The sequence below is a fragment of the Vulpes vulpes genome, chromosome 3, assembly GCF_048418805.1.
Source record: "Vulpes vulpes isolate BD-2025 chromosome 3, VulVul3, whole genome shotgun sequence".
NCBI classification, from domain to species: domain Eukaryota; kingdom Metazoa; phylum Chordata; class Mammalia; order Carnivora; family Canidae; genus Vulpes; species Vulpes vulpes.
The window spans coordinates 121,936,803-121,964,788 of NC_132782.1; the positions used below are offsets into that span (position 1 = coordinate 121,936,803).

The following is a 27,986-nucleotide window of genomic DNA, read 5'->3' on the forward strand; positions in this document are numbered from 1 at the left end:
GTGGGGAAAATCTCCTACTACTAAAACAAAACAAAAAACAAAAAACAAAAGCCTCATAGCCAAATAAAACCACTCCATAAATAAATATAAGAAATAACATTACTATAAAAGACTATGTTTAAGTGTATTAGTATCCAGGTAATGAAAAAGGGCAGTATCTGTAATCATAAGAGAAAATTTCTATTTAGTATTGTAAAATTACCTCAAAAAATTTTATGTGATTATCAAATTATACTTTCTAAATGTATTAAACAACATAAAGAAAAATTAAGAACAATATTTTATTGGAAAGAAAATAATTTATTATATAGGAGGAAGATGATTAAAATACATGTAATATATCTCCAATAAACTGATTTAATGCATATAGATTTTTTAACTTTTAAATATACTTTAAAAGCTGTTACGCACAGTTCCATAGACCAGGTGTCATTTTCTTCTCCTTAAATTTGGAAAGCAGTTGGAAGACACGGAATCAAAAGGAACCTAAAACACCATAAGAATTCATTAAAAATAATGATTGTAAAACAGTTCATTGGTTTTAAAATAACTAAAAGCATTCATATTTAGAAAATTAGTGAATCATGTCAGTACTACAAACTTTTAATTGTCTAAATAAATTGTTTATAAGGAAACTGATTAAAACATTAAAAAATAAAACATTTTAACTTCTATAAAAATAGCAATTTCAGTATCTGTAATTTTTTGTATTCTTAATGTGACAATAATTACTAACAGAATTTTTCATTGTTTTCATAGTATTAGCAATAGCAGGATTTGCAAGAAGTGCAGAGGCTCCAATTCTTGATTTTCCTACTTACAGGAGATTGAATGACTAGGTTGGCATTAAGTATCTAACCATTTTACTCTAACAAGCTAGTATCCAAACTGGTCATCCCTTAGAATTACTAAAGAAATCTTTTCAAATTAGATTCTTGGTCCCATTACCAGAAATTCTGATTTACTAGTTTTAGGAGAGTGTCCAGGAATCTATCTAAAAATCCTTCTTCAGTGGTTCTCAACCTTCGTCACACATTAGGAGGTTTGAAAAATTCCAGTATCTATGCTGTGCACCAAGACTAGTTAAATCAAAATGGGGAGAAACCTAGGCATTAGTACATTTTTAGCCTTTTATTTCATCATCATTTTTTTTTTAATTTTTTATTTTTTTTAAGTTTCCCAGGTGATTCCAAAATGTGGTCATGACTAAGAATCATGGTTTCGAGGAATTCCGATAATCAACCAGTCTGGAAACCATTGTTACTACATATACCTACCAGGACTGTTTTTTTTTATTTTTTTTTGGTTCCACTTAATGTGCTACCCTGAGTCAACATTATGTCTTCTTCCCTCTGTTCCTCTTTTCTTATCCCTTTAGTTTTGTTTAGAAAAAGAGGGGAAAAAAAATACTTCTACTTGCTATCTCAAAGGAGATACCAATAATAAAACCTCAGATGTGAGGTCTGCTCTCTTACTTGGAATTTACAAAGAAATTCAGTTCTTTTCAGTATATATACTTTTTTAAAAGAAAAAAAGTCCTTTTTCCAAATTTTTATAACATGTTATATACAACACCTAAGCCAGATACATCATAAAACAGAAAGCATGTGTTACTGAATTAGGTTTAGGAAATACATAAATATAAGAAACAAGACTAAATTCTGTGTAAAAACAGATGAATACATTCTCCAAGTAAATAAGTTGACCTGATTCACTAACTTTCCCTGGAAAAATTACATAACCTCAAGAATAGCACAGAAAATTAACAGATCTAAAAAGGACATAAATGATTTGTCCAATCAACACTGATAATTTTAGAAATATCTCTTCTGAATAAGTTATAAAAAAATATTGCTTAATCTGAATCAATGGGGGAGGGACAAAACATTTCTAGGAAAAACAGAAAACACTGCCCCAAAAAGGATACAACAAGAAAGGATACACTTTGTATGACAGTATTACAGCAGTATTTACGCAGGAATGCTTCTAAAGAAGAACAGCAGAATGCAGTTTAATTTTTTTCTCAATTTTTACATTAGATTTATAAATGATATTTTTAAACACACACTGAAAATTGTTATTTTAACTGTTCCACTAAGGTACTTGTAAGAATTCTGATTCAATCAGTATAGATACTTCATAAAATTCAAATATTCAAGGCATTTCACAAAAGGAATAACATTAAGCAAAATTTTCCCTTATTTAGTTATATAATTTTTTCAGCTTAACATCAGTACTGTTGACTGAGTTACTTCATGTTTTTCCAGTTTATAAAGGTAGAAAGATTTAAAATAAAACAAAAGGTATATTTCTACTTGTTTCTTAAGTCAATTATACAAACTTAGAACTTTAAAATGGTTAATTCTATTATTTTTAATCATTAAATTACATAAGTATGCATTTAAATTACTCCTATAAAAAGCACAAGATTTCATTCCACAAAAAATATGTAAACATTTCTGTGACATGTGTAATTAGTAATACAAATTCCTAGGCCCCATTAAGAGCAACCAATTTGTCTCGGCTTTCCAGTCTCAGCACAGGAAAACTGGCATGGTTGACGACCCAAAGCTCCTACTCCAGACCTACTGAATCAGAACCTCTGGGTGAGGGTGAGGGGAAGCCTAGCAAACTGGTTTATCAGCCCTTCAGGTGACTGTAAGATATGTTAAAGTTTAAGAACCATTGCTTTCCTGTAAACTGAAAAAGTTTTAAGACAAAGACATATAGTCCCCTCATAAATTCATTCTCTAAACTTCCTTTTAAAAACAGATGGGTTTTATTCGGTAGTTATAATTCTGAAATTTATTGGGAATTGATTGCAGAGATAGTGACATAGTGAAACAGACATGGATGGATAGATGGATCAACTGATCTTATCTTTTAAAAACCTCAGAAGATACCTGAATTACCACTCTATCAAGCTTTATCCTTAACTTTATCTCAAGAAAGTCTTGTTCTTTTATTCTGTTATATTCACACTTACCTTTACTAATTTTTAACACTTCCTTTTGCCTTCTTTAGAATCTTGTTTTGGTCTAGCAGATCGAGCAAATTGCTAATATTTATAAATTAAGGTTTCTTCACAAACATGACAGTAATCTTCTCTAGATAAATAAGAACTTCCTAATGTAGGATAGGAGTAGTTTTTAAAATTTAACTCTTATATTTGTTTTCCTACTCTCAGCCGCCTATCAAATATTTTTTTTTTTTGAGCGCCTCCTGTCTGCTGCCCATGATTTGCAGAAGTAAAAAATTTTACTTTTTCTTTATAATCATTTTTTACACCTGGATCTTCACTTCATCTATCCCATGGATTTCTAGTTTGCAAACTGCATTAACTACTAGAAGCAAAATCTTTAATCCAAGTATACATTTTGGTTGTTAAAATTTCCAAATAGAAATATGAATTATACTACAATAAAACATTAAAAACTACAATGAACTGTATCTTTTATAATGACTACAAGTGTACCTTTAGATAGTTTAGTCTTTTAGGCTTAGCCTAAAAATGTACTTCTGAGCTATATAAATGAAATGTTTAGATATTCTAATAATCTCATGCTGCTAAGGTTCTTTTATTTTCTAATAAAAGTCTAAACAACAGCCATGTCACTCAGCTAAGTATGTTTATAACGGAGTATCTCAAGCTAGAATACCAGCGGTTGAGATTTCTAAAAGATAACATAAAAATTAGTTTCAGGTTTTAGTTTCTACTAAAAAACACATTTTCTTTGGAATGGATTATTTAAAGGATACAACCACCATAGGTTTTCCAAAAAGAACATATCCATTAGCTTCCTTTAAGGCTTTTGCTGCTGCTTTTTCATTTGGAAGTCCGATGAAAGCTTGTCCTTTCATGCGACCTTCTTTCATCAAACGTATATCAAACCTAGAAGTCAAGGAAGAAAAAGAGATTTTGATTTAAAGAATGTCAAACAATTCTGAGCATGGGAACAGAAATGTACTAAACATTTAAAATGCTTGCTATTTCATTTTTTTTAAAGATTTTATTTATTTATTCATGAGAGACATAGAGAGAGAGAGAGAGAAAGAGAAAGAGAGGCAGAGGCACAGGCAGAGGGAGAAGCAGGCTCCATGCAGGGAGCCTGACATGGGACTCAATCCCAGGTTTCCAGGATCCCACCCCGGGCCAAAGGTAGCGCTAAACCGCTGAGCCACCAGGGCTGCCCAATGCTTGCTATTTCAGAGTAAAAATGATTGTGTCTGAATAAAACATTAGACTTTATAAAATTATGTTTTGTATTCTGTTCTAAAATTGATTCTAAGTAATAAAAGTTTGATAATGACCTTGTATCTATCCTTCTAAGCTATGTTAAATGTATTTATGTAATTTAAAAATTACTGCAAACTACAAAAGCAAACTTAAACCTTTATTTCATATCTCTATGTTTAAAAAATTTCATACAGCCAACTCAATATTGTTTACTCACATGACAAAAAAACAATTAAATAACCAAGAATAGAAAGGCTGAAAGGAACTACAGAAAAGTGACACAGAACTTCAGAGTAGAAAGGGAAGGGACCTTATTGATCATCTAGTCAAAAATCATTATTTTACAGGTGACGTCTACAGATTATGAGTGACGCTTCCAGGTAATACCGATAGCTAAAACTAGAGCAGAAATACAAGCCAGACTTTTTTTTATTCCAAGTATAATGTTCTATTATTCCATAATTATTCATTTTTCAAAAATTTTGGGAAAACTATAATTTATCATTTGATGTATATAGCTTTCTCCATATAAAATTATTTTCCCCCTCAAATTCTAATTGCAGCAATACTAAAAAACAGACGTAAACTAGTATGTATTTATGTACGTAAAACATTTCATACGTATATACTTTTTTTCTGTATCTTATAATCATGATTTAAGGTAGCAACAAAAATAAAGGGCCAGTATTTTGCATGCCTAGCAAAAGAAACTTTTGGTAGACTGATAAGGAAAGATTTCTGCCACTAATGAGTATAAACAAGCTAGCTAAGATTTAAAAGATTAAAACAAAACTAGTTCCAGTTACTCCTCCATTTTACCACCACTCAAGTCTATCTCTCTACCTTTTCTACTTTTCTCTACTTCTAACTTATATGGCCAAGGATCTTCTATACTTTGGAGCTAACTATGGCATTTTAAAGAACAAAATTTTAACTCTACATATTAGCTTTTATAGCATTTACAGATCATATTCCTATCTTTTGCACTCATAAAATCGGGAGCCTTGCTTAACGTAGATTAATTAAACAAAGGGAAGTTACTGTCAAAGTTAAGAATCTGAAAAATTCTGCTGGATTGCTATATATACTGCTGAATGAGTCATTAAAACAGTAGTTTTCAGAGTGCAATCTTTAAACCAGCAGTTTTGGTATGATCAATGAGCTTTTTAGAAATATAAATTCATAGGCCCTACCTTAACCTAGATGTGCCTAGGAAACAGTACCAAGCTCTCCAGATGATTCTTATGCAGGTTAAAGTTTGAGAACCACTAATTTAGAAATGGGGATTAGGGCTGCAATTTAGGCTGTTTGTATAAAATTTTATGGGAACTCAGCCATAAATATCAGTGTGTGTATTGTTAAAATCATGTAACAGGTAAGAGCAATTTCTTCCTATAATTTTTATCTCTAAAGGGAAAGTGCTGGGATTTAAGAAAAGCTAATTCATAATGGATAAAAACAAAACATAATTTGAGAATATGACTCCTACTTACATTATCCGTTGTGTTTCTGATGAAAAGTCAACATATCTCCCAAAAATAAATTTAAGGTCCTAGAATTTTAATAAGAAAAAGACAAGTAAGAAGGTTCAGGAAAAAAGAAGTAAAACAATAATGCCAATTTACAAATTTCAACTTACCTTTTCTTGAACATGTTTAGCTAAATTCTTTACATAAACTCTACAGTTTGGTTCACCAGGTTCATAACTTCTGAAAACTGACAGTGTTTCCATTTCTTATTTAAAAACAAAACAAAAGGAGGATATAAATTAGGATTTTTTCATTAATTTTCTCAAAGAAAAGCTTTAACAACATTCAAATACAAGCACTAAATAAAGCATTATGAAACTGTCACAACCATAATAACCATTAATAGCAATGTCATGAATAAAAACACTAATTAAAAATCTGAATTGATAATATGCAAATAAGCTTAAAAATTTCAGGCCATCTAGCATAACTAAAATTTGTCCAATAAAATATCTACTATTGAAGCTCCTTTACAATAAAAGCTTTTTACTTTATTAAAAAGATTGAAGAAAAAAAAAAAAACCTGAAGCAGATAAGTACGTTATCAACCATTTGTGTCACTGTTTAACTTAAAGTCAATTTCCCAAACCACCAGGCACCAACGGTCAAACAGGAGAATAAATTACTCAAACCTAATTAAGTACTTCATATAAACTGTGGCTTCTGGATCCCTATATAGCTACTGGTAGTTCAATAATCAGTTCCTGGCAACTGATGTTCTATGCGAAAATGCTAATTGGAAGTTTATTCCCCATTTTTATGGGAAAAATTATAATGTTACATGTCAATCTCTAAATAACTTCCTAAAAAGTACAAAACAGGAAAATTTCTTTATTTTTTTCAAGATTTTATTTATTCATGAGAGAGAGAGAGAGAGAGAGAGAGAGAGAAAGGCAGAGACAGAGGCAGAGGGAGAAGCAGGCTCCATGCAGGGAGCCCGACGTGGGACTTGATCCTGGGTCTCCAGGATCACACCCTAAGCTGAAGGCGGCCCTAAACCACTGAGCCACCTGGGCTGCCCAGAAAATTTCTTTAGAAGTAAAAAAAATCTATCACGTTAGGATATAAAATCCTTAAACACAGACTTTTAACCACCAAATAATTGAAACTATTCTTTTTTAAACTGCACTGCGTGCATCTCAAACACAAAACTATGATGACATATCCACTGTATTTGGAACACAAAACTCCAGACAATGGGTCACTTGATTTTTTTTTAATGTTATATAAAAAGTTTTAGGAATGAAAACATTTTTTTTTCCTAATAAACTGAAAACACTGTATTGAGAGAGACTTTCCTCCCTACAAAATATGGGTATTAAAACCAAAAGCAGTGATTAAAAACATTAACTGGAAAGATGTGTTGAAATACATGCCTTAATCAAAATAAAGAACACGAAATTTGTTGTTTCTGACACATCAAAGAAATGAAATAAACATTTATTTCATGAAGTTACCTTCTCTAGAAATTCTGCCTTTTTCCAACTCCCTTCTAGAAATACATTCTGATGGCATTTCATCACAGTCCTCTTTAATCTCTTCTGTGATGTTCAAATTAGGTTTGGGGAAGATTTTTCCAAATCCTACATTGGGGGCATCACCTTCAGGAGCAGGCAAATCTGAAAGTTAACATTAACATAAGCTATTAAAAATTCCCACTTTTTAAAACAGGCTTTGTTTTCCATTTTTAATTTTAAGATACCTTTTGGCGGGGATCCCTGGGTGGCTCAGCGGTTGAGCACCTCCTGTTGGCCCAGGGTGTGATGATTGAGTCCCATGTTGGGCTCCCTGCGTAGGGCCTGCTTCTCCCTTTGCCTATGTCTCTGCCTATCTGTGTGTCTCTTACGAATAAATAAAATCTTAAAAAAAAAAATTCGGTATCTTTTGGCACTAAAACTTTGGTATTTTTCTCAATAGCAAATATTTTAGGCTTTGTAGGCCATATGGTTTCTGTCATGGCTATTAAGCTCTGCCACAATAATATGAAAACAGCCACACTAAACAAGCTAACAGCCAAACAGCTGCTTTGTGGTGCTACTTATAGGGCCTGCAAAGTGGAAAGAAAATGAATTCATTTTCAATGTATTTATTAGTTTGAGGTGCCAGAGGGGCACCTAAAAAAATAAAATGTATTGGCAAGATTGGCAGAATGAAGGTTGGTGGGGGTCAATAATAAATATTTTGTTTAACCTATTCACTGTGAATTATTAATAATTACATGAAAGAAATTTGCACTTCATTACTGTAATGAAATGTCATCATTCAAGATTATTTATACAATGGGTCTGAAGACTTCAGAGTGCCACATCAAAATATCAAACAGCCTTCAATCTTATCAAAGATGATTAAAAGATTAAGATCAGTACCTATGATGAAATCATGTCATTTCCATTTGACGTTACCAAAAAAGCTTCATAAAAGCTTTACAAGTAGTAAAGGAAAACAAGTATTCATACTTAAGAAATTATTCAATTAGGAAAATTCAAAAACACTGCAGAAATTAAACTGGCACAGCAAGGACAGGGTTAAATGTTCACTAGAAAAATTAGTCATACCACCAAAAAACAAACAAAAAACACTCTAAAAAGCTATGAGCATGATGCAAAGAACATGCTACACTTAAGATCATAAAAGTTTCTTAATAATGTTAAAAAATTGTTATAGAAACAGATCTCCTTCCTGTAGCCTGAAAGCATCCATAAGAGAAAAACTTAAGACTGCTTCTACTGTTACTTCAACATTGCTACCTGACACTGATGTTGAATGGGAGGACTGTCACCCTGTCAAAATCACCTAGACCCCTGAGTAATTTAAGCTTAAAAAAACAAAAATATTGTGTCTAAGGGTGATTAACATGAAGAAAAATATTCAAAAAGAAAAAAAATATATATATATATTGAAACAAAAATGGAGCCATCTGTGTGCCCTAGGTACTGTTCATTTATTCAACACACAATAGGGCAGCCTGGGTGGCTCAGTGGTTTAGAGCTGCCTTCAGTGGAGGGCCTGATCTCGGAGACCCGGGATCGAATCCCATGTCGGGCTCCCTGCATGGAGCCTGCTTCTCCCTCTGCCTGTGTCTCTGCCTCTCTCTCTCTCTCATGAATAAATAAATAAAATCTTAAAAAACAAACAATAATAGCTAATATTTAGACATTGGCACCATGCATTTTTACTTGGATCATCTTGTCTCACAGCCAATATTTGTCATATGCTCCACAGGCACTGCGCTCTGGGGCAGAGGTTCTGCACATGCTGCCCCTCTGGAGGAGATTATGGTCCAATGGCCGACCCAAGCCCACCTCTAATGCCAATAGGGCCAGGACAAGAGTACAAACGGCAGCCTCATACCATACAGCGAAATACTGTAAAGTTACAAATAAGGTTTAGCTGTTAAATAAATTATCTATTTCCCTAAGAAAGAGAAAAAAACAAGAAGCTATCTGAAAAGGCAATGCATTCTAACCATGAGAAAGAAATTAAAATTAGTTTTTCACTCGCTACATTTGCAATACTTACTGGAACTCTATAATCTCATATTCACACAAATGGTCAAAGATATATGTGCAAAAATGTACGATGAGTAGTTTCTCAAATAGTAAAAAAACAGAAATTACCTCAACTTCTATCAACAGAGCATAATTAAAGATTGATGTAGCTATATTATGTAGTATAATGCAGCCATTAAAAAAATAAGGTATATATTTTTTGTTGATATAGTAAGCTACTCCCACTAGACTTTAAACTCCTAAAGATCACAGACCACATCTAACTTGTCCTTTAGTGCCCAGCACAAAGCTGTTATGCTGTATGATTTCAATAAGTCAATATTAAGTCAATGACAAACATTACACAAAACATGATGCTCATTTAAAACAAGAAGAGAAAATGTGTTTACACATGTACAGGGATAAGATCTGGATGAATAGCTATATTCTAAATTATTAACAATGGTAGTGAGATAGGGGAAAGTGGGGTTTGAGGTGTTAACCTTTTAAATTTTTACTCTATAAGCTCCTGTTTTACTGTTTCTAGAAATCTGTTTTATGAAATTAAAATTAAACAAAGGAATGCCACTATAGTATCAAATTAATGCCTAAAACAAATAAATATCTATAATTTTAATAAGCTTTTTTTTAAGATTTTATTTATTCATGAGAATCAGAAAGAGACCGAGAGAGACACAGGCAGAGGGAGAAGCAAGCTCCATGCAGGGAGCCCGACATGGGACTCGATCCTGGTCTCCAGGATCACACCCTGGGCCGAAGGCAGCACTAAACCACTGAACCACCCGGGCTGCCCAATAAACTGTCTTTAAACTTAAGAATAGTATCTTAGTAAATAATCTATGTCTTTTGGATTAAAAAAAAATTTTACATTAAATCTACAATACACACAATAGTCACATTGCTTGTTTACTTATCAATAATATAAATATACTAATAAAGCCACAGAATATCACATCTATGAAAAAAAAATAATTGTTCTATTGCATCTTTAGTGTAAACAACAAAAACCAGACTAAATTTCACCCTGAAGTTCATTACTAGCAAAAGGCAACAGTGATGGTCTCATCATTAAGCATTTTTTTTAGTTATATGAAAAAGTTCAAAATGGACAGTATTCCATATTAAAAAAGACTAACTGAAAAAAAAATAAAAAATAAAAAATAAAAAAGACTAACTGCATATTTTTAAAATTTAATTCTAACAAAAAGGCAGAATGAGAAGAATTTTTACATAGCATATAAACAACTAGAATATACTTACCATAACTTTGTTCTTCACAATTTTGTTCTTTTTCTAGATCTTTCTTAAATGCAGATGGCATGTCAGTAGATATATGAAATTCAATTTTCTTATTACCTACAGGCTGTGGTTGGTCAAACACATCCGAAGGTAACAGCACTGGATGTAAACTGCTGTTTATAAATAGTGACAACATTATTTTGCAAATGCAAATAAAATCTTGAGTAACACATTACTCATATTTACCTTAAATTAACACTGACAAAGTATTCATAATACTATAGGCATTGCACAAACTTACGTTTACCACTTCAAGAAACCCCAACAAATTTTCTAATATGAATACTGTTAAATTACTATTTAGACTAGAAGACTAAGATTAAGGGATATCACTCACTAATGACAGAAACAGTACCTGGGGACTACTGAATCCAAACTTAAGGATATTTACCAATATACAAAGACATTCATTTAATGTTTAATATAAGCATTTTTATGTACTGTGTACTATATAAGAAAGCTATCTCTCTGAAAGAATTGCCACTAGCCACATGTATGGCTAATGAGCACTTGAAATATAGCTGCCAAATTAAAATATAAGTACATAAAATACACACTAGACTTATAACAACTCTGTACAAAAAAAGGTGACATATCAGTAATTTTTATATTAATTATATGCTGAAATATTTTGGATATAATGGGTTAAATAAAATATATTATCAAAATTAATTTCATCTGCTTCCTGTTACTCCTATATTTTTTATTTATTTATTTATTTTTTTGTTACTCCTTTAATGTGGCTACTGGAAAACTGAATTTGGTTCACGTTATTTTTAACTGTTCAGTGCTGCTACAGAGATCAAAAGCATGGGATTGCAGTATTAAGACATACACAGGTGAGAAACATAGATCATATTTATACTTAATGTTAAATTTTAAAAAACACAGATTAAAGACATTAAAAGGGAAAAAAGATTTCTAACAAACACATTCTCAATTTATGAAGTTACTTACAAGTTTGAGTGAAATTTACATGGTAGAATAGCTAAATGAAATTAAAATTGCAATTAATATTAATTTTATGTGATTATTAAAGTACATAGAATTCCACGGCAAACAGGCAAGTAAAATGTCTGCCGTAATTGTTTATAAACGACACAAGTAAAGCAAATAGACAAATTATACAGAAAAATCTTATTTCATAATTCAAAACAAAATTACCCATGTGAAGCAGATGAAGGTGTTTTCAACATATCCTTTATTTTTTGCTTTTTTCTCACATGGTGCTGCTTTATTGCTTTTGGTCTTTTGGGCTGAAGATTTGCTAATTCCATTAGTTTGGTCATTCTACATTATGAAAAGAGTAAGTAAAAACAGAAATTCTTCATGTAGAAGCACATAGTATAATTAAACTATAAATATAAATTATACATGTTACATCGTAAGTTAGGATTTACATAGAAGTATAGTTTCTAAACGATCAATTAAGATAATTTAAAATAAGCTCAAGTTCTAAATTTCCTTGGCCAACTTTCATTTTACTTTAAAAGGAACTTGTCATTTACTTAGTTTCAATTTATCTTTTTGTTTCTTAAAGATTTATTTGGGACACACACACACACACACACACACACACAGGGCACTCTGCGCACAACACAAGCAGGAGGAGGAGAAGGGAGAGAGAATCTTAAGTAGCCTCCCGGAGCCCAATGAGAAGTTATCTCACAACTCTGAGAGCATGATATGAGCAGAAATCAAGAGTCAGATGCTCAGCCAACTGAGCCACCCAGGTGCTTCTCCATTTATCTGTTAAAAATATGTATTATTATGAAAATTATTAGTTGTCCAAATAAAATGGCTGCATTTGATGCCAAAAAGTTGAACAGGATATAGTAACATATGTAACTTTATTACTTTTCTTGACTGATATTCAAAATACCTTACAAATACAGTATGATTATTTTGATTCTTATTCTAATTAAAAAGAGCCTAAGCTGAAGTTATTTTTATTTTAAAGCATTTTCATAATTGTTGCACATGAATCAATACACAAACAAAATAACTTACTTAAGAACAAAGTTTTCAATACTATACTCTGAAGTTGCTTTTTTAAGTAATTATCAAGGTGTGATAATACATTGTACCCAGTTTATCCTCATTATGTGTGATATTGCAAATAGATCTTGTCTAGGCATTTTTGTATCTTCCACAGAATCAGATACAGTGTTTCCACTGAGCACAAGCTCAAAACCAGTAGTCACAGCTCTATTTCTGTTACATTTGTAGAATTTAAAAGCAAAATAAACATGCAAACAAAATGCAAGAAAGGAGAATGTGGTTAAAATAAGCTTTAAACTAAATGACAAAAAAAAAATGTAAACACGTTATACATTTGTAAGGCTTTTTAACGATCAAGGTTTACCCAAAATTTTATGAATAAATCCAATTATACAAAACATGTTTCTACTCATGAATTGCTCACCCAAAATATACCAAGTCTCTCAACAGTGCCCAGCATAAGATAAATATTTGCTGAATAATATGTTTTGTTTTTTAGATTTCCAGAAGATAGTAGAAAAGCATGAAACCAGAGATTGTTTCTTGCAAGGATTCTATTCTCATTACTCAAGATGAATTACTTGCAGAATTCCTCACTACATCCCTAAACAGAAACCCAAATAAACAAAGCAAAACAAAAAAGATTTTGGCCAGTCTGCATAAAGCATTCCTGATTACTATCATTATTTTTATAAAGAAAGTAAAATTTATAGAGATTTTGTAATTAACCCAACGCAATACTTTATAATGTTGTTTACTTAGAAACAAGTTAAAGTTACAGTCTATCAAGAACTGCCAGCTTTCCTAAACGCCTCTATTCACACCATTTTTGTAGTTTTGGCACCACCTATATTTTTAACTCTTTCTCCAAAAGGAATGTCTATTGAGCCAGTGCTTAAGTTAACAGTGACGAGATAATAGCCACACTGTTGCTGATTATTTGTAAATATTGCCTGGATTCTCTGCTTGGGTTTTGACTCCTATCAACTACTTCCTGTATCTGACTTCTATACAGTTACCTAAGATTCTCATCATTTGGGGTGCCTGGCTGGCTCAGTTGGTGATGCTTGATCTTGGAGTTGTGAGTTCGAGCCCCAAACTGGGTCTAACAATCACTTAAAAATTTGAAAAATCTCAAAAAAAAAAAAAAAAAAAAGAGAAAGGATTCCCTTCATATGGCCAGAGTAGTCTTCTAGGCTAGAGGATATCAATTATATCATTATAGCCCTAGGACCAAATTCAGCCAGCTGAATTGTTTACCTCTTTGTAAACAGAAAGTTTTGCTGAAACACAGCCATATTCACTCGCTTAGGTATTGCCTATAGCTGCTTTCCTATTAAAACAAAACTCTAGCTCTATACAGAAAATGTTTAGCAATTCCTGTTCTAGGCTATGCTGTGGATTATACATCTAAACATTATTAATAACTACTGCTTTTCACCAGAATATTTATTTATATATTTTTTTTAATTTTTATTTATTTATGATACTCACAGAGAGAGAGAGAGAGAGAGAGGCAGAGACACAGGCAGAGGGAGAAGCAGGCTCCATGCACCGGGAGCCCGACATGGGATTCGATCCCGGGTCTCCAGGATCGCGCCCTGGGCCAAAGGCAGGAGCAAAACCGCTGCGCCACCCAGGGATCCCCACCAGAATATTTAAATAAAATATATGTAGGTTGTCAAGAACCATCGATAAAAAAGTTAATCTGCATTAGTACGAATTGTTTTGTATAAAATCCCACAGAAATGCTCTGGAAATTTATTCTGAGGTGAATAAAATTTAGGGGAATAAGAAGGAAAAAATATGAATATAATCTATTCTTATTCTTTGAGATAGTTATGTTTTATAAATCTCCATAAATAATTAGTGAATAATGAATCAATGCCCCTAGGGGAAAGTCAGGATTGGGACCTGCAAGCCTATGCTCTAGAATTTCACCAACTGATCAATACACACCTTGTTTTGTTTTTTTTTTTTTTTAAGATTTTATTTATTTAGAGCACCAGGGAGCACCAGCAGGGCGAACGGCAGAGGCAGAAGAGGGGTCCCGCTGAGCAGGGAGCCCGATGTGGGGCTCCATCCCAGGACCCTGGGATCACAACTGAGCTGAAGGCAGACACTCAACCGACTGGAACACCCAGGCGCCCCACACACCTTGTTTCATATCTGTCTCTGCTTAAGGACACCTTATTTTACGTATAGTTGATTCACTAACACTGAATTCATAATCCGCAGCACTATAACTCAAGTCTGAACAAGGCTTATCTAACATGTTTTCTCTGTCAGGCACATCACAGCCTTCTTGATTTTGGAAACGTTAGCACTTTTAACGCTATGCTTAGGGACCACTGCTTGGGGACCACTGTAAATAGCAAAATCACCAAATAACAGCATAAAAATGTGAAAGGCTTGGTACTGAACAGACCACAAAAAGGATACTTGTTTATAGTATGGGAGCTAATGTAAGAAGACAGAATGTCACCCTGCTCGACCTCATCTAGGAATGTGCATGCCAAGTGACTCCAATTTTTCACCATTCTCTGCATACCCACATTTGCAAAAGACCATAAAAACACTACAAGTATTGATTTTGGGGTTACAAATAAATTTTAGCATGTAGACAAATTCCCAAATACATAATCCACAAATTATGAGGATCAACTGCATTTTATAATACCATAATTATCAATCTAAAAAATTACTCATAATCTAAAATTCTCCTTAGGTCTGGATGCAGAGTCTCAGAGCTTAATCTTTTTTTTTTTTTTTTTTTTTTTTTAAAGATTTTATTTATTCATGAGAGATAGAGAGGCAGAGACATAGGCAGAGGGAGAAGCAGGCTTCCCACAAGGAGCTGGGTGCGGGACTTGATCCTGAATCCTGGGATCATGATCTGACCCAAAGGCTGATGCTCAACTGCTGAGCCACCCAGGCGTCCTCCATCAGATCTTAATCTATACCTATTCCTATTATATATGCTTGAGGGGTTGGGGGAGTTGGGGAAAAATTCTAATGACCCCAAATTATGAAGTATTACAGGCAAAATTTAAGAAGAGCAAAAACAATCTCTTTCTCATATCTGTTCTTAGAATCTAAACAAATATCCTTTGATATTACAAACCTCTGTCGGTCTTCATCATCACTGCTTTCGTATTCTGATTCTTTACTTGATAATTCCTCATCCTCATCTGGCAAAGGTGGTTCCTCTGGTGGCTGAGGAGATGCAGGTGGAAGAGGTGCATGCAATGGCATATAGTCTTCATACTAATTAAAAGAAGATGGTATTCATATGGTAATCCATGATATTTATAGGATAGAAAAACCACTTCTGTTCAGATAGGTTATTCTCATCTTTCTCCCTAATGATATTCTTTCACACATTCAACACATACTAAGGGAACACCTGCTACAGAAAGACCGCTAGTTGATCACAAAACTTGTTTATTCTTCCTTGGCACCTAGCTGGAATAAATCTCCAAACCTCTTTTATAATTAGATTCACCAAAAAAAATTAAAAAAAAAAAAATTAGATTCACCATGTAACTGAGTTTTAGCCAACAGAATGCTAACATTAAAAAAAAAAAAAAAATCTACCCATAGTCTTCTCTTCCTTCTTGATCTGCAGGATATATGGTAATGCCCTCATCAATCTGGGAATGCACATAGTGAAGAAAAGTTAGGTCTTTTGAATGACTAAGAGTAAGACATCATTCTGCTCTACTTTTGGAATGGACTTGACATGCACAAGTAACTTATACTGCTATATATACTTAAGTGACTAAGATTTGAGTTTTTTGTTTGTAGCAGTTAGCCTAATCTTAATGAATATTCCTGTAATGTACTAGGTAGACATTGAGGTGTTGGGAATACAAAGAAAAATTATGAAGCCAATGGTATATATATATATTAGAAAAGCAGTCTATATGCAATACATAATAGAAAAGCAAATTTTCTATTTAAGTGTCAGGACTCAAATTACTTTCTCATTGCTATTATCTAAACAAGTAGTAAGGACTATAACAAAATAGTAACTAGAATGATTCAATAACAGACACAGATTGCCATCTAAAATTGATGTATCTGCATAGTATATTCTAATAAAAATTATTGGCTATCTTTCTTTTGACTTCTGCAAATGAAACTCCATATGCAATAAAACCAGAACAATGGAAATTTTACATAATTAAGTTAAATGTAATTATTTTATAAAATAGCAAAATGTTCTGAGTCAAGGACTGAACAACACTGGCAGAAATGACAGCCTCTATTACGAAAAGCCTCTCTTTCATGTTCTGGCTTTCCCCTACAGTTGCAGGTCTTCAACCGACTATTATTATCATAATAACTTAAATTTGCCCCTTAATTTCAAAGCTCATTAGAGGTTAGTGGCACAATATTTGTGAAGGTCAGCCTCAATAATCCCACATCAGAAGAGAAGTTTTGAACCTTCAAAGTTTTTTTTTTTTTTTTTCTTTAAAGATTTATTTATTTAACCAGGAGTGGGAGGTAGGGGGTGGGGGTGTGTGAGGGGATGGCCTTAAACAGACTCTGCTGAGTGAGGATGGAGCCCAACGTAGGACTAGATTTCATGACCCTGAGATCACAATCCCAGCTGAAACCAAGAGTCAGACACTCAACTGACTGCACCGCCCAGGCACCCCATGAATCTTTAAAATTCTAAGATATTTCTTACCATGGGAGGTCGTGCCGTTATTGGTCCAAATGGTGTGGGCAAATTCATTTTATTCATAAGATGAAGCACCTTAAAGCAGCAAAACATTGAAAATCACATAGTAAAATGATAATTCAACTCACATCTTAGATTTTATGTACTTTAAAACTTTGCAGTAACACTCCTGATTTAGTGCAAAGGCTGGCCACTTCTTGCTTTATCACAAAAAAGGGCTATTACCACCACCTGTATATCTCAAAAGATTACGCTTTCCTAAAATGTTTGTCAGTTCTACAAACACTCATTATTTTCATTATTAAAAATATCATGTTCTTGCAATGTAAATGCTACCAAAATGTTGTCTTTCCATTGATTACTGTAGAATTATGAAACAAAAAGTACATTAAAGAAAATAAGGGATCCCTGGGTGGCGCAGCGGTTTAGCGCCTGCCTTTGGCCCAGGGCGCGATCCCGGAGACCCAGGATCGAATCCCACGTCGGGCTCCCGGTGCATGTCGGGCTCCCAGTGCATGGAGCCTGCTTCTCCCTCTGCCTATGTCTCTGCCTCTCTATCTCTCTCTGTGACTATCATAAGTAAGTAAATAAATAAATAAATAAATAAAATAAAATAAAATAAAATAAAATAAAATAAAATAAAATAAAATAAAATAAAATAAAAAAATAAGTAACACCTGTATTTTGTACTTCAAAGTATCTTACTACTGTTGATACTTTCAAGCATTTGCTGAGGGATCTATTATGGTTTTTCCTTTAAGAAAGAATCTCCACGTTAAAGGTATATGCTCAAGTAACAAAAATTGCCAGAAGTTTTATTTCCCAAATTAGCTTATGTTTATTAGTATTAACATACTACATATTAGTACGTTTACACCATAGTTTATATATACATTTACTTGACTGCAGTAAATTTCATTACCTTTTGCAATGGACTTAACCCACATACAAATGCTGAAACCTAACCCTCAATGTGACGGCATCAGAAGGTAGGGTCTTTAGGAAATAATTAAATCATAAGGATAGACTCCTCTGAATGAGATTAGGGTTTCTTATAAAAGGGACCCCAGAGAGCTATCTCATCTCTTTTCAGCTAGGTGAAGATACAAAGAGAAAATAGCCATTTGCAACCCAGGAGAGGACCCTCACCAGAACTCAATCTTGCTGGCACCCTAATCTCGGAGCTCCAATCTCCAGTACTCTGAGGTATAATTTTCTGTTGTTTATAAGCCACCCAATCCACGGTACTTAGTTATAGCAGCTCAAGCTGAGAAGATATCCTTAAATAATTGTAATATCATTGCCTGTCTGAATTAGTCTGATTAACAAACACTATTATGAAAAGCATAAAAATTAGCATGGAAAAAAACTTATCAAGCTATTCAAGCATTTATTTTTGGAAAGTAAGTTGCATTCTACTTACCTGTACATAGAACTTCGGCACACTTGCCAAAGCATTTACTATGTTTGCTAGGATTGTGCTTGAAGGTGGTGGGTACATATACTTGAGGCATGAATTCAGAGGAAAAGTCAGCCTAAAAAATATATTTAAAATGCTTATCATGTTTTAAATAAGTTTCATATCAATAACTTATTTTTAGGTAACCTAAGGAAGTATATAACTGCTCAAATAATTCAGTACTTTTACCTTGTTCCTAATAATTCCAAGTAAGTACATTTAAGAAGAAACTTGCTTTGGGGCACCTGGGAAGTATATAACTGCTCAAATAATTCAGTACTTTTACCTTGTTCCTAATAATTCCAAATAAGTACATTTAAGAAGAAACTTGCTTTGGGGCACCTGGGTGGTCAGCTGGTTAAGTGCCTGCCTTTGGCTCAGGTCATGATCTCAGGGTCCTGAGATCAAGCTGCCTTTGGGCTCCCTGTTCAGCAGGGAGTCTTATTCTTCATCTTCCTCTGCCCACGTCCCCCAAGGTTCGTGTACGTGTGCACATGCCTGAGCATTCTCTTTCTCTCAAGTAAATAAAAACTTTAAAAAAGAACAAGAAACTTGTTTTCTTCACATGCACTAGTGAAAAGTAAGGTATTTCTTACCAGAGCTTATTTTATTTTCTTAACATTTTAATGGATCCAAATTCAGTGATAAACTCTAATAACTCAAAATGTTTAATCAATATATTGAAAATATACATGCCATAATAAAATATCCTTTGAAATATTTTATTCACAATATATATACACATCTATATATACGTACTCAAAACAAAACAAAACAAAACAGAAACAACAAAACAGAGAAAAAACGCTAACCCATGGTTTGGTGCAATTCCATTTTCTATGGTTATACAACCAAGTTCTTTCTTTTCTTTATCATCTTCCACAGGGTCATCAGATCTAGAAAATACAGAATTAAAGTTGATTTTATCTTTAGAAATAGAGTAAAAAATTGCATACAGAAAAGACATATTATCTTTTTAAACAGAGTATTATGAAAATAGTTCCATAATAAATAAAACTTTAAACCATTTCTCAAGCAAATAGCAAAAAGAAAGGGAAATAGATTCAACCTTTACTATTCCTTCTCTATTCCAGACAAACTAGGCACAAATTTTCATTTATTCTTTTTATTCTTCAATGAAACCCTATGAAGATGGTCTGATAAATTTCACTGACAAAACAGACAAAAAATAATTAAACCAAAACAAACCAAAAAAACACACACACACGCCAAAAAAAATCAACCCTGAAGTTCACATGGTATACAACAGTGATACACAAATGTTTCTAATGTGCATCAAAATCACTAAGGAGGTTGGTTAAAACTCACACTGCTGAGCCTTATCTTCCCCTTCCACCCCTCAAATTTCAAATTCAGTGGAACTAGGGTAAGGTCCAAGAATCTGTATTCCAATCAAGATCCTACATAATGCAGCTAGCCCAGGGACTACTATGAGAACCACTAGTGGAAGGGCAAATTTGTAAAGCCTTTATAATTACAAAGAGTCACTGCTGGGAACCAAAGGCCATGCCTATTCATGACACCTTGCTGTCTATAATACAACAAGGACTTTATACTAGTTATATTCCTCCACTTAAAGTTGAATGCTTTTCACCCACCCTCTTCCCACTTCACACTGATTAATTCTTATTATTAAATGAACACTCAGATTCTTAATGCACAATTAGGAACAAAATAAATATACTAGATTAAACAGAAACATATATAATTTATTATGTCAAGTTATTTACTTGCTAGTATGAAAACAACCCAATTGATGAAACCCAATTGATTAACCCAATACAACTGATTTAAAAACACTTTAAAATATTAGGAAAACCTAACTACATACCTTTTCTTTTTTTCAGGGTCTGAAGGGGGACATGGGGAATGAACTCGATCTTGCTCTTTTGCAAATTCAACAACTAAAGTATGACCTAGAAGTTTCAGCTGATGTAGTCTTGTCAATGCCTTTAGTTGGAAAAACAAGAGTAAATATTTGATAATTGCGATAAAAAATTATTTGTTAGAGAATATCTCCAAAATAATTTATACATGATCTTTGTGAATACTGCTAATATATCTCTGGCTATCATTTCTAATCTCCAGGTGCTTAGCCTTTGTCATTTACTAAGGGACTGCTTCCTACCACTTAGCAAAACTAAAATCTGGATAAACCCAAACCCCTCTTCACCTATGCAACTGAAAATAGCAACCGAAAATAAAAAAACATACATAATCAGCCTAGATTCACTTTAAGGTCATGATCACAATTGCAAATCTGGGGGTGAAACTTAATGATGCCATACTTATTACATTTTTAGTTCATTTTTTCTAATCTCTTAGAATATTATTTTGTACTTTCTCCTTGTTTCTTAACCTCATAACATTCCTTTCCCATCCTTTTAGCCTAGGACTTTGCTTCCTACTTTGGGAAAATTGAAATAACCAGATGAGAAGTTCAGATTGCCATCATAATTCCCATCTACCAGCAAAGGAGTCTACTTTCTGTTGTTAAGGTATTAACTATCCAAATTTTACCTAAATCTAATTGTTTGACTCGTATACTAAATCCCACCCTCCATCTACTCAAGAGTCTCTCTTCCACTCTGTATGGGGAGTGTTTTTAAGTACATTGTTAATTTTCTGTCCTGTACGGAATCATCCATATTAGCATACAAATATGCCTCTAACTTCTCCCATACTACTTTGTTTTTATTCATCTATTGATCCCATTTTGCTCCCCTCCTTTCAATTACAGTTGCAGTAAAACTCCTTAAGAATTATCTAAGCCGGGGGACCTGGGTGGTTCAGTTCATGATCACAGAGTCCTGGGATCAAGCCCCACACCGCGCTCCCTACTGGATGGGCAGCCCGCTTCTCTCTCTCTCCACTGCTTGTGCTCTCTAATGCATGTGCACACTCTCTCTTTCAAATAAATAAAATCTTAAAAAACAAAAGTTAGCCAAGTCTTTTACCTAAAACTCCTCTCCTCCCATGCAGTCTCCAACTCATTTCAGTAAGCCTTATGTCTTATCATCAGTCCACTGGCACTGTTTGTCAAAGATGACAAATTCTGTACTGCCAACGCAATGGTCTACTTTCCATCTTCATTTTGTTGCATTTAATACAGTTGATCGCTCTCTCCTTTATACATGTTGTTTGCTTGATGTCAACACATACTTCCTGCAGTTTTCTTCCTAGCTCACTGGCTTCTACTGTGATCTCTTGGTTTGTGCCTTCTTGAAGTCTGAAAGTTGGCATACTCCAGGGTTCTATTATTGGTCCTCTTTCTAGCTCTCTTAGTGATCTAATCACCATCCTAAATTTAAATTCCATGCCCACATTGCTCCTAATTCCCTAATTTATAACCTCAGCCCAAGCCTGTCCTAAACTCCAAGAAAACATACCAGACAGCTCTCCTTACGTGTCTAACAAACATCTCAAAATTGACACTTCAGAAATTAAACCACTATGTTCTCTCCCCATCCCCCCCAAATGTTTTCTATCTGGAGCCTTTCATATTTCAGCTGATGGTAACCCCATTCTTTCACTTACTCCTGTCAGAAATATTGGAATCATCTGTAAGACTTATTTCCTGTATTGCATATCCAAGCCATCAAGAAATCGTTTGCTTCTACATTCAAAATATATCCAGAACCTAATTACTTCTTACCACTTCAGTCTAAACGGCCATCATCTCTGAGCTAAATTACCATAACTTTTTTACAGATTTCCCTGTTTTTACTCGTCCCTGTCTCCCATCTCTTCTCAACACAACATCCTTTTAAAGATATGTTAGATTAGGGTAGCCCGGGTGGCTCAGTGGTTTAGCGCCGCCTTCAGCCCAGGGCCTGATCCCGGAGATCTGGGATCGAATCCCACATCAGGCTCCCTGCATGGAGCCTGCTTCTCCCTCTGCCCCTCCCCCATGAATAAATAAATAAAATCTTTTAAAAAAAATGTAAAAAAAAAAAAAAAAGATGTTACATTATGTTACTGCTTTGCTCAAAATACTACAAGAGCTCCCCATTTTATTCAGCATAAAATCCAGGATCTTTAGAGTACCTACATGAAATGGTCTCTTATTCTCTGACCTTAAATTCTAACTACATCCCCCTCATTCTGTCTGCCTATGCCATTCTGGCTTACTTGCACACAACAGGCATTCTCCTACCCTAGTGCCCTTGTTCCAGTCATTACGTTGACTGGAATGTACTTTCTCCATATATTTCTTTAGCTAACTTCAACTCCTTCAAATTGTTACTCAACTATGACTCTAAACACCCTAACTGCAACTTAACTGTCCCCATCTTGTACTCTTTATCCTATAGCTCTTTTGCCTTTTTACCTCACAGTATTTAACATGTTCTAAAATAGTAAACAAGTTTATTATCTATAATCTGCCTTTTTTTTTGAGAATGTGAGCCCCAATGAGGACATAAGTGTTTATTTACCTATTTTTTTGTAAATATTATTCATGGATTTATCCCAAGACCTAAAGCAGCATCTAGCATATTGTAAGCATTTCATATTTTTGAATAAATGGAACTATAAGCCTTAATTGGGACAATTTTGTTTTACTATGCTTATGTATCCTTATTTGATTCTTTCATTTTAAAATGTTTCAATAAAAAATAATAAAATGTTTCAGTATTTTTCAAGTCCCTAAATCAACTCTAGACCTCTTCATTATCAGTGAATCTTCGATTGTCTGAAATAAAAGGCATCTAAGCTCTAATTACTTCAACTTTCTTGTTTGCAAAATGGGTATCATACCTATTCTCTTTCAGGATATATGATTTTTCATTTTTAATATTAACTAATTTCCTCAATTCTCTCAGCTACTTTATTCTTAAACCCTGGTTTTTAAAAAAATCTATCAGTCACATACACTGTAACCTAAACACCATATTGATGCTATCATCTTCTCATTCCTTCTCTACTATAAACATTTCCCAAAGACACTGGCTCCATACCCTCTCCTCTAAGTTAATCTTGACCATAAAACAATACGGGTTTCATTGCCATATTTTATTTATAACATCTTACGCTATATATATAAGAATCTTTTCTGGGGGGTGGGGGGGACCTGTATGTTAAAAAAATACATATAATGTGAAAGTCTTCTATAATCCCTCGACAGAAAGCATTTATTAACCATTTGGTATACAGCTTTGCTACATTTTCTTCCTATGCATAAACCAACATATGTACTACTGGATTTCCAAAAACCCAATGTTACATCTCATACATGATGTGTGGCAACTTTATTCATGTACTTTACCTAGGCTACATTACTTATTAATACATAATCATTTGACCTCATTCTCCAACAGTAGTCCAGCCTAGGAATAAAGGTATCCCTTCCCCTTACTGATGAGAATTTGGGTGACTTCTATTGTTTCACAATAAAAAAAAATCCTTTATTGATACACTATTTGTTCCCTATTTTGTGTCATCACAAGATCTCATCTTGTGAAAACTCTCTTCTCTTTTCAACCATGATTTTTTTTTCCTAGTTCTACTTCTTTTTTGAATTTCTCCCTCTCATTCTCCTTTCCTGGCTCATCTTCCCTTGGACAACCACATCCATTCATCTGATTCAAGATACTTCATATTTGACCTTGTCTCAGCAATAGAGCCATATTTTTTAACTGCATCAAAAATATTCTGTGGTGCCTGGGATACTCGGTTGGTTAAGCGGCTGACTTCAGATCCTGGGATCCGTCCCCTGTGGGGTTCTCCACTCAGCAGGGAGTCTGCTTCTCCCTCCTTCGGCCCCTCCCCTTGCTCATGCTCTGAGTCCATCTCAAATAAATAATCTTTAAAAGTTTTTTCCATAGAAGTATCTAAATGACTCTTCAAAGTTAACATCTGAATTCATTACCTACCTTTGCAAACATCCTCCGAATCCTGCCCTGTCAGCTAATGTAATAACCCAATACCTCAGTCCAAAAATCTTAAGTATTCCCTTTCTTGAGCTGTGTATCAATAGGGATCACGAGGCCTGCAAACTCAATCTCTATCAGGTATATACCTACTCCTTCCCTTTGCCTTTTTCTTGATTTATCAGGATCCTTTATCTTGCCTTGGCCATTATAAGAGTTCTCTTACCTTGAATTTCCACTTGGCCGTCCTACCTCCCATCTTTTCCTCATCTAATCTACCACATCTTCAGAGGCCTGACCATATTGTGCAGCTCAAATTGTGACTATGTGTGCACATGCCGGAAGTAGTATCTACTAAAAATTCAATCCCTTCCTCCCACCCAAATTTAAATTCAACCTACTTTCCATGTCCTAGTTCCATCTCAACCCTTAGTTTTTGCTCTTACAACTTTTCATGCCCTATAGCTTCAGTTAGTGTTCTCTCCACCTGACAGGCCCATCTCCCTTTGTTTTCTGCTCAAAATCCAACTAATCATTAAAGGTCTACCTCAAATGTCACCTCCTTCGTGAATGAATCTCTAGGATTTATTTTTTAATGTATGTTCCCTTTAATACTGAAAACATCTGTGGCAGTTAAAAGTTATTAATCTTTGCATTCTTTAGAACTTATCTTTACTTGCATATAAAATTACAATTCAATTTTAATTTGCTTTAAGTTAATCTATTCTTACATCTAAATACCTAAACTTTGGGGAAGATTTGAGAATAAACCAAATGCAGTCTGTGGAATAAACTCCTGAAATACAGAAACTTTTGCTTTTGAAAACGACAGTTCAACAATGTCTCACTTTTGACCAAACTAGTGAATAGGAAATTGCTGATAACTTTAATAATAATAATAAAGTCATACCTTTATAGCTGCCTTTTCATTAGGGAAAGTAGCAAAAGCTGTATGTTTCTGAAAAAGAATTAAGGAACAAATTATTTATTTTTTTAATTTATGATAGTCACAGAGAGAGAGAGAGAGAGAGAGAGAGAGAGGCAGAGACATAGGCAGAGGCAGAAGCAGGCTCCATGCACCGGGAGCCCGATGTGGGATTCGATCCCGGGTCTCCAGGATCGCGCCCTGGGCCAAAGGTAGGCGCCAAACCGCTGCGCCACCCAGGGATCCCGAACAAATTATTTCTTAAATTTTTTTTTAATTTATTTATGATAGTCACAGAGAGAGAGAGAGAGAGAGAGAGAGAGAGAGAGAGAGGGAGGCAGAGACACAGGCAGAGGGAGAAGCAGGCTCCATGCACTGGGAGCCCGACGTGGGATTCGATCCCAGGTCTCCAGGATGGCGCCCTGGGCCAAAGGCAGGCGCTAAACCGCTGCGCCACCCAGGGATCCCCCGAACAAATTATTTCTAATACAATTTCAGTTTCTCATAAGAAGTCTGATTTTACCAGTTGACAGTTATTTATTTCACAAATTAATAAAGTCATGGAAAATCGAGATCACTGTAACTGTTCATTAATTTCAGCACTGTAGTTCTGAATCTTTTTTGAATCAGAGTTCCTTGAGTTGGTAGCTATGGAGGCTCTTATATAAAGGTGCACACAGAGGCATCTGGGTGGCTCAGCGGTTGCCCGTCAGCCTTGGGCTTACTTCGTGATCCCAGAGTCCTGGGATCAAGTCCTAAATTGGGCTCCCTGCATGGAGCCTGCTTCTCCCTCTGCCTGTGTCTCTGCCTTTCTCTCTCAGTGTCTCTTACGAATAAATAAATAAAACCTTTTAAAAAAAGTAAAGGTGTACACACTTATACAGCATGTTTTATATATGTTTTCAAATAGTTTAACAGACCAGAAGTTTAAAAACCCCTACTATACACAGAGGATGGCCCTTAAACTATCCCAATATACCAAAGATCTTTAATTTATAATACATCTAAAGATCTTAAGCGTACTTCTGTACAGCCAAATGCAAAGTTTAAAAATGTTTATCAACAAAAAAGCATTCCTAAGTGCATAGTTCCTTTGTGCTTTATCCCTATAATAAGGATTCAATGGGAGAAGTGTATTTTTAAATATAAATTGTAAATAGTGTAAAAGCCATCAGAAAAAAAAAAGGTAAGTCGAGAGTAAATAAATCATTATGCTACGGATAATGTTACTAGAGCTTATTAAAGCATATACAAGTTGCTTGAGTAATTATATCACATTCTAATTTCGTCTACTCTGATCCAAGATGACCTCATTAAGAGTACTTACATTAACGACAGAGAATATTAGTATTTGCTGGTGTACTTGACACTTTGATCACAAGTGGTCAGTCTTCCCGGTACTTCTCAACGCTGGTTCATACCAGAACCACATGAGAAGACTAAAACCACTGATATTTTGCACAATCACAGACTATCTGGCAGAATCTTAACATCCTCATTACTAGTGTAACGGAGAGAAATCCACCTAAAACATCTTCGGATATGAAAGTAAATAGAATAATCCCGTAAATACCTACGTAGAAACCTTAAAATACTATTCCAACGGATTCCGTCAGAAATTTCATGAAGAATTTTTTTCCTAAAAAATCTAGTAGAAATGCTGTTACCCGGTTTACTGAGGTTTCTACTGTACTTTCACCTCTACTTTAATGAATGTCTTAACAGCTGCTTATAAGTGAATCGACATTTCTTTGTAGTTCATCCCCGAGAGTACTCGGAGTCCAAAGGAAACGCTCTCAAACTCGGAGGAGTGTGGAGATTCTCCCGGGGGGTGAGGGGAGGCAAGACGCCATTCTGCCTCCTCGGGCCCCGACTCTCAGCCGCCCGGTCCGGCAGCGCCGTGACGAGCACAGGCGCCGGCCCCCGCGGCTTCCCGCGGCCTCACGACGTCTGGACGTGAGCGCGGACGGGCACGACCCCGCTCCACCGGCGCACTTCCGCACTCGGCTCGGCCTCCAGCTGTCACAGCCGCCCTCCCCCCCGTCCCCCCGAGGCGCCAGCAGCCGCGGGCCTTCCGGAGCGCGGGACCGGCGCGCCCTTACCAGCCGTCCCTTATCCGACAGGACGCGCACCGACTGAGCCCCGAAGTACTTAAGCAAGTCCTCTTTCTCCTCGGCGGTCAGCTCGGCCGGCAGGTGCCTCACAAGAAGGGTCCGGTCGCCCCGCGGCGGAGAGAGCGAGGCGGAGCTCTGGCATCCCCTGGACATGGGCGGGAGCGGCTGCTCGGGAGCCGCCATTTCCCTCGGCGACGGCGACGCGAGAAGAGCTTGCAGCGACAAGGCGCCCGGCCACAGAGGCTGAGGGAAATGAGTGTTTTTCCGCCTCGCGCTAGGGATTCTGGAAACAAGGAAGTACCGCGATAGATGGTCTCCTTCTCGCGAGACTT

At 35.0% G+C, this 27,986-nt stretch overlaps 2 protein-coding genes across 6 annotated transcripts in view; both read right to left on the reverse strand.

Annotated features, from left to right (window-relative positions):
- LOC112918226 (pancreatic alpha-amylase) overlaps window positions 1-496 on the reverse strand; it is a 71,530-nt gene extending 71,034 nt beyond the window's left edge. Inside the window, exon 1 of the mRNA XM_025996321.2 lies at window positions 412-496. The gene's annotated coding sequence lies outside the window, so the exon portion shown is untranslated. The remainder of the gene's footprint in view (window positions 1-411) is intronic.
- On the reverse strand, window positions 280-27,986 carry RNPC3 (RNA binding region (RNP1, RRM) containing 3). 5 transcript variants are annotated; one of them, XM_025996315.2, is made up of 15 exons: window positions 27,643-27,986; window positions 25,526-25,573; window positions 20,577-20,695; window positions 19,537-19,620; window positions 18,689-18,800; window positions 17,272-17,340; window positions 15,700-15,842; window positions 11,739-11,864; window positions 10,536-10,687; window positions 7,224-7,385; window positions 5,877-5,971; window positions 5,731-5,789; window positions 3,760-3,892; window positions 2,987-3,058; window positions 280-1,986 (listed from the first exon to the last, which is right to left on the reverse strand). In XM_025996315.2, the coding sequence occupies exons 1-14, from the start codon at window positions 27,835-27,837 to the stop codon at window positions 2,999-3,001; spliced, it is 1,557 nt and encodes a 518-aa protein (XP_025852100.1). In that variant the 5' UTR covers window positions 27,838-27,986; the 3' UTR covers window positions 280-1,986; window positions 2,987-2,998. The 5 variants fall into 5 exon arrangements, with proteins under 5 accessions (XP_025852100.1, XP_025852102.1, XP_025852101.1 ...); XM_025996317.2 differs by having other exon boundaries at window positions 10,536-10,684; window positions 27,643-27,980; XM_025996316.2 differs by having other exon boundaries at window positions 280-486; window positions 27,643-27,979.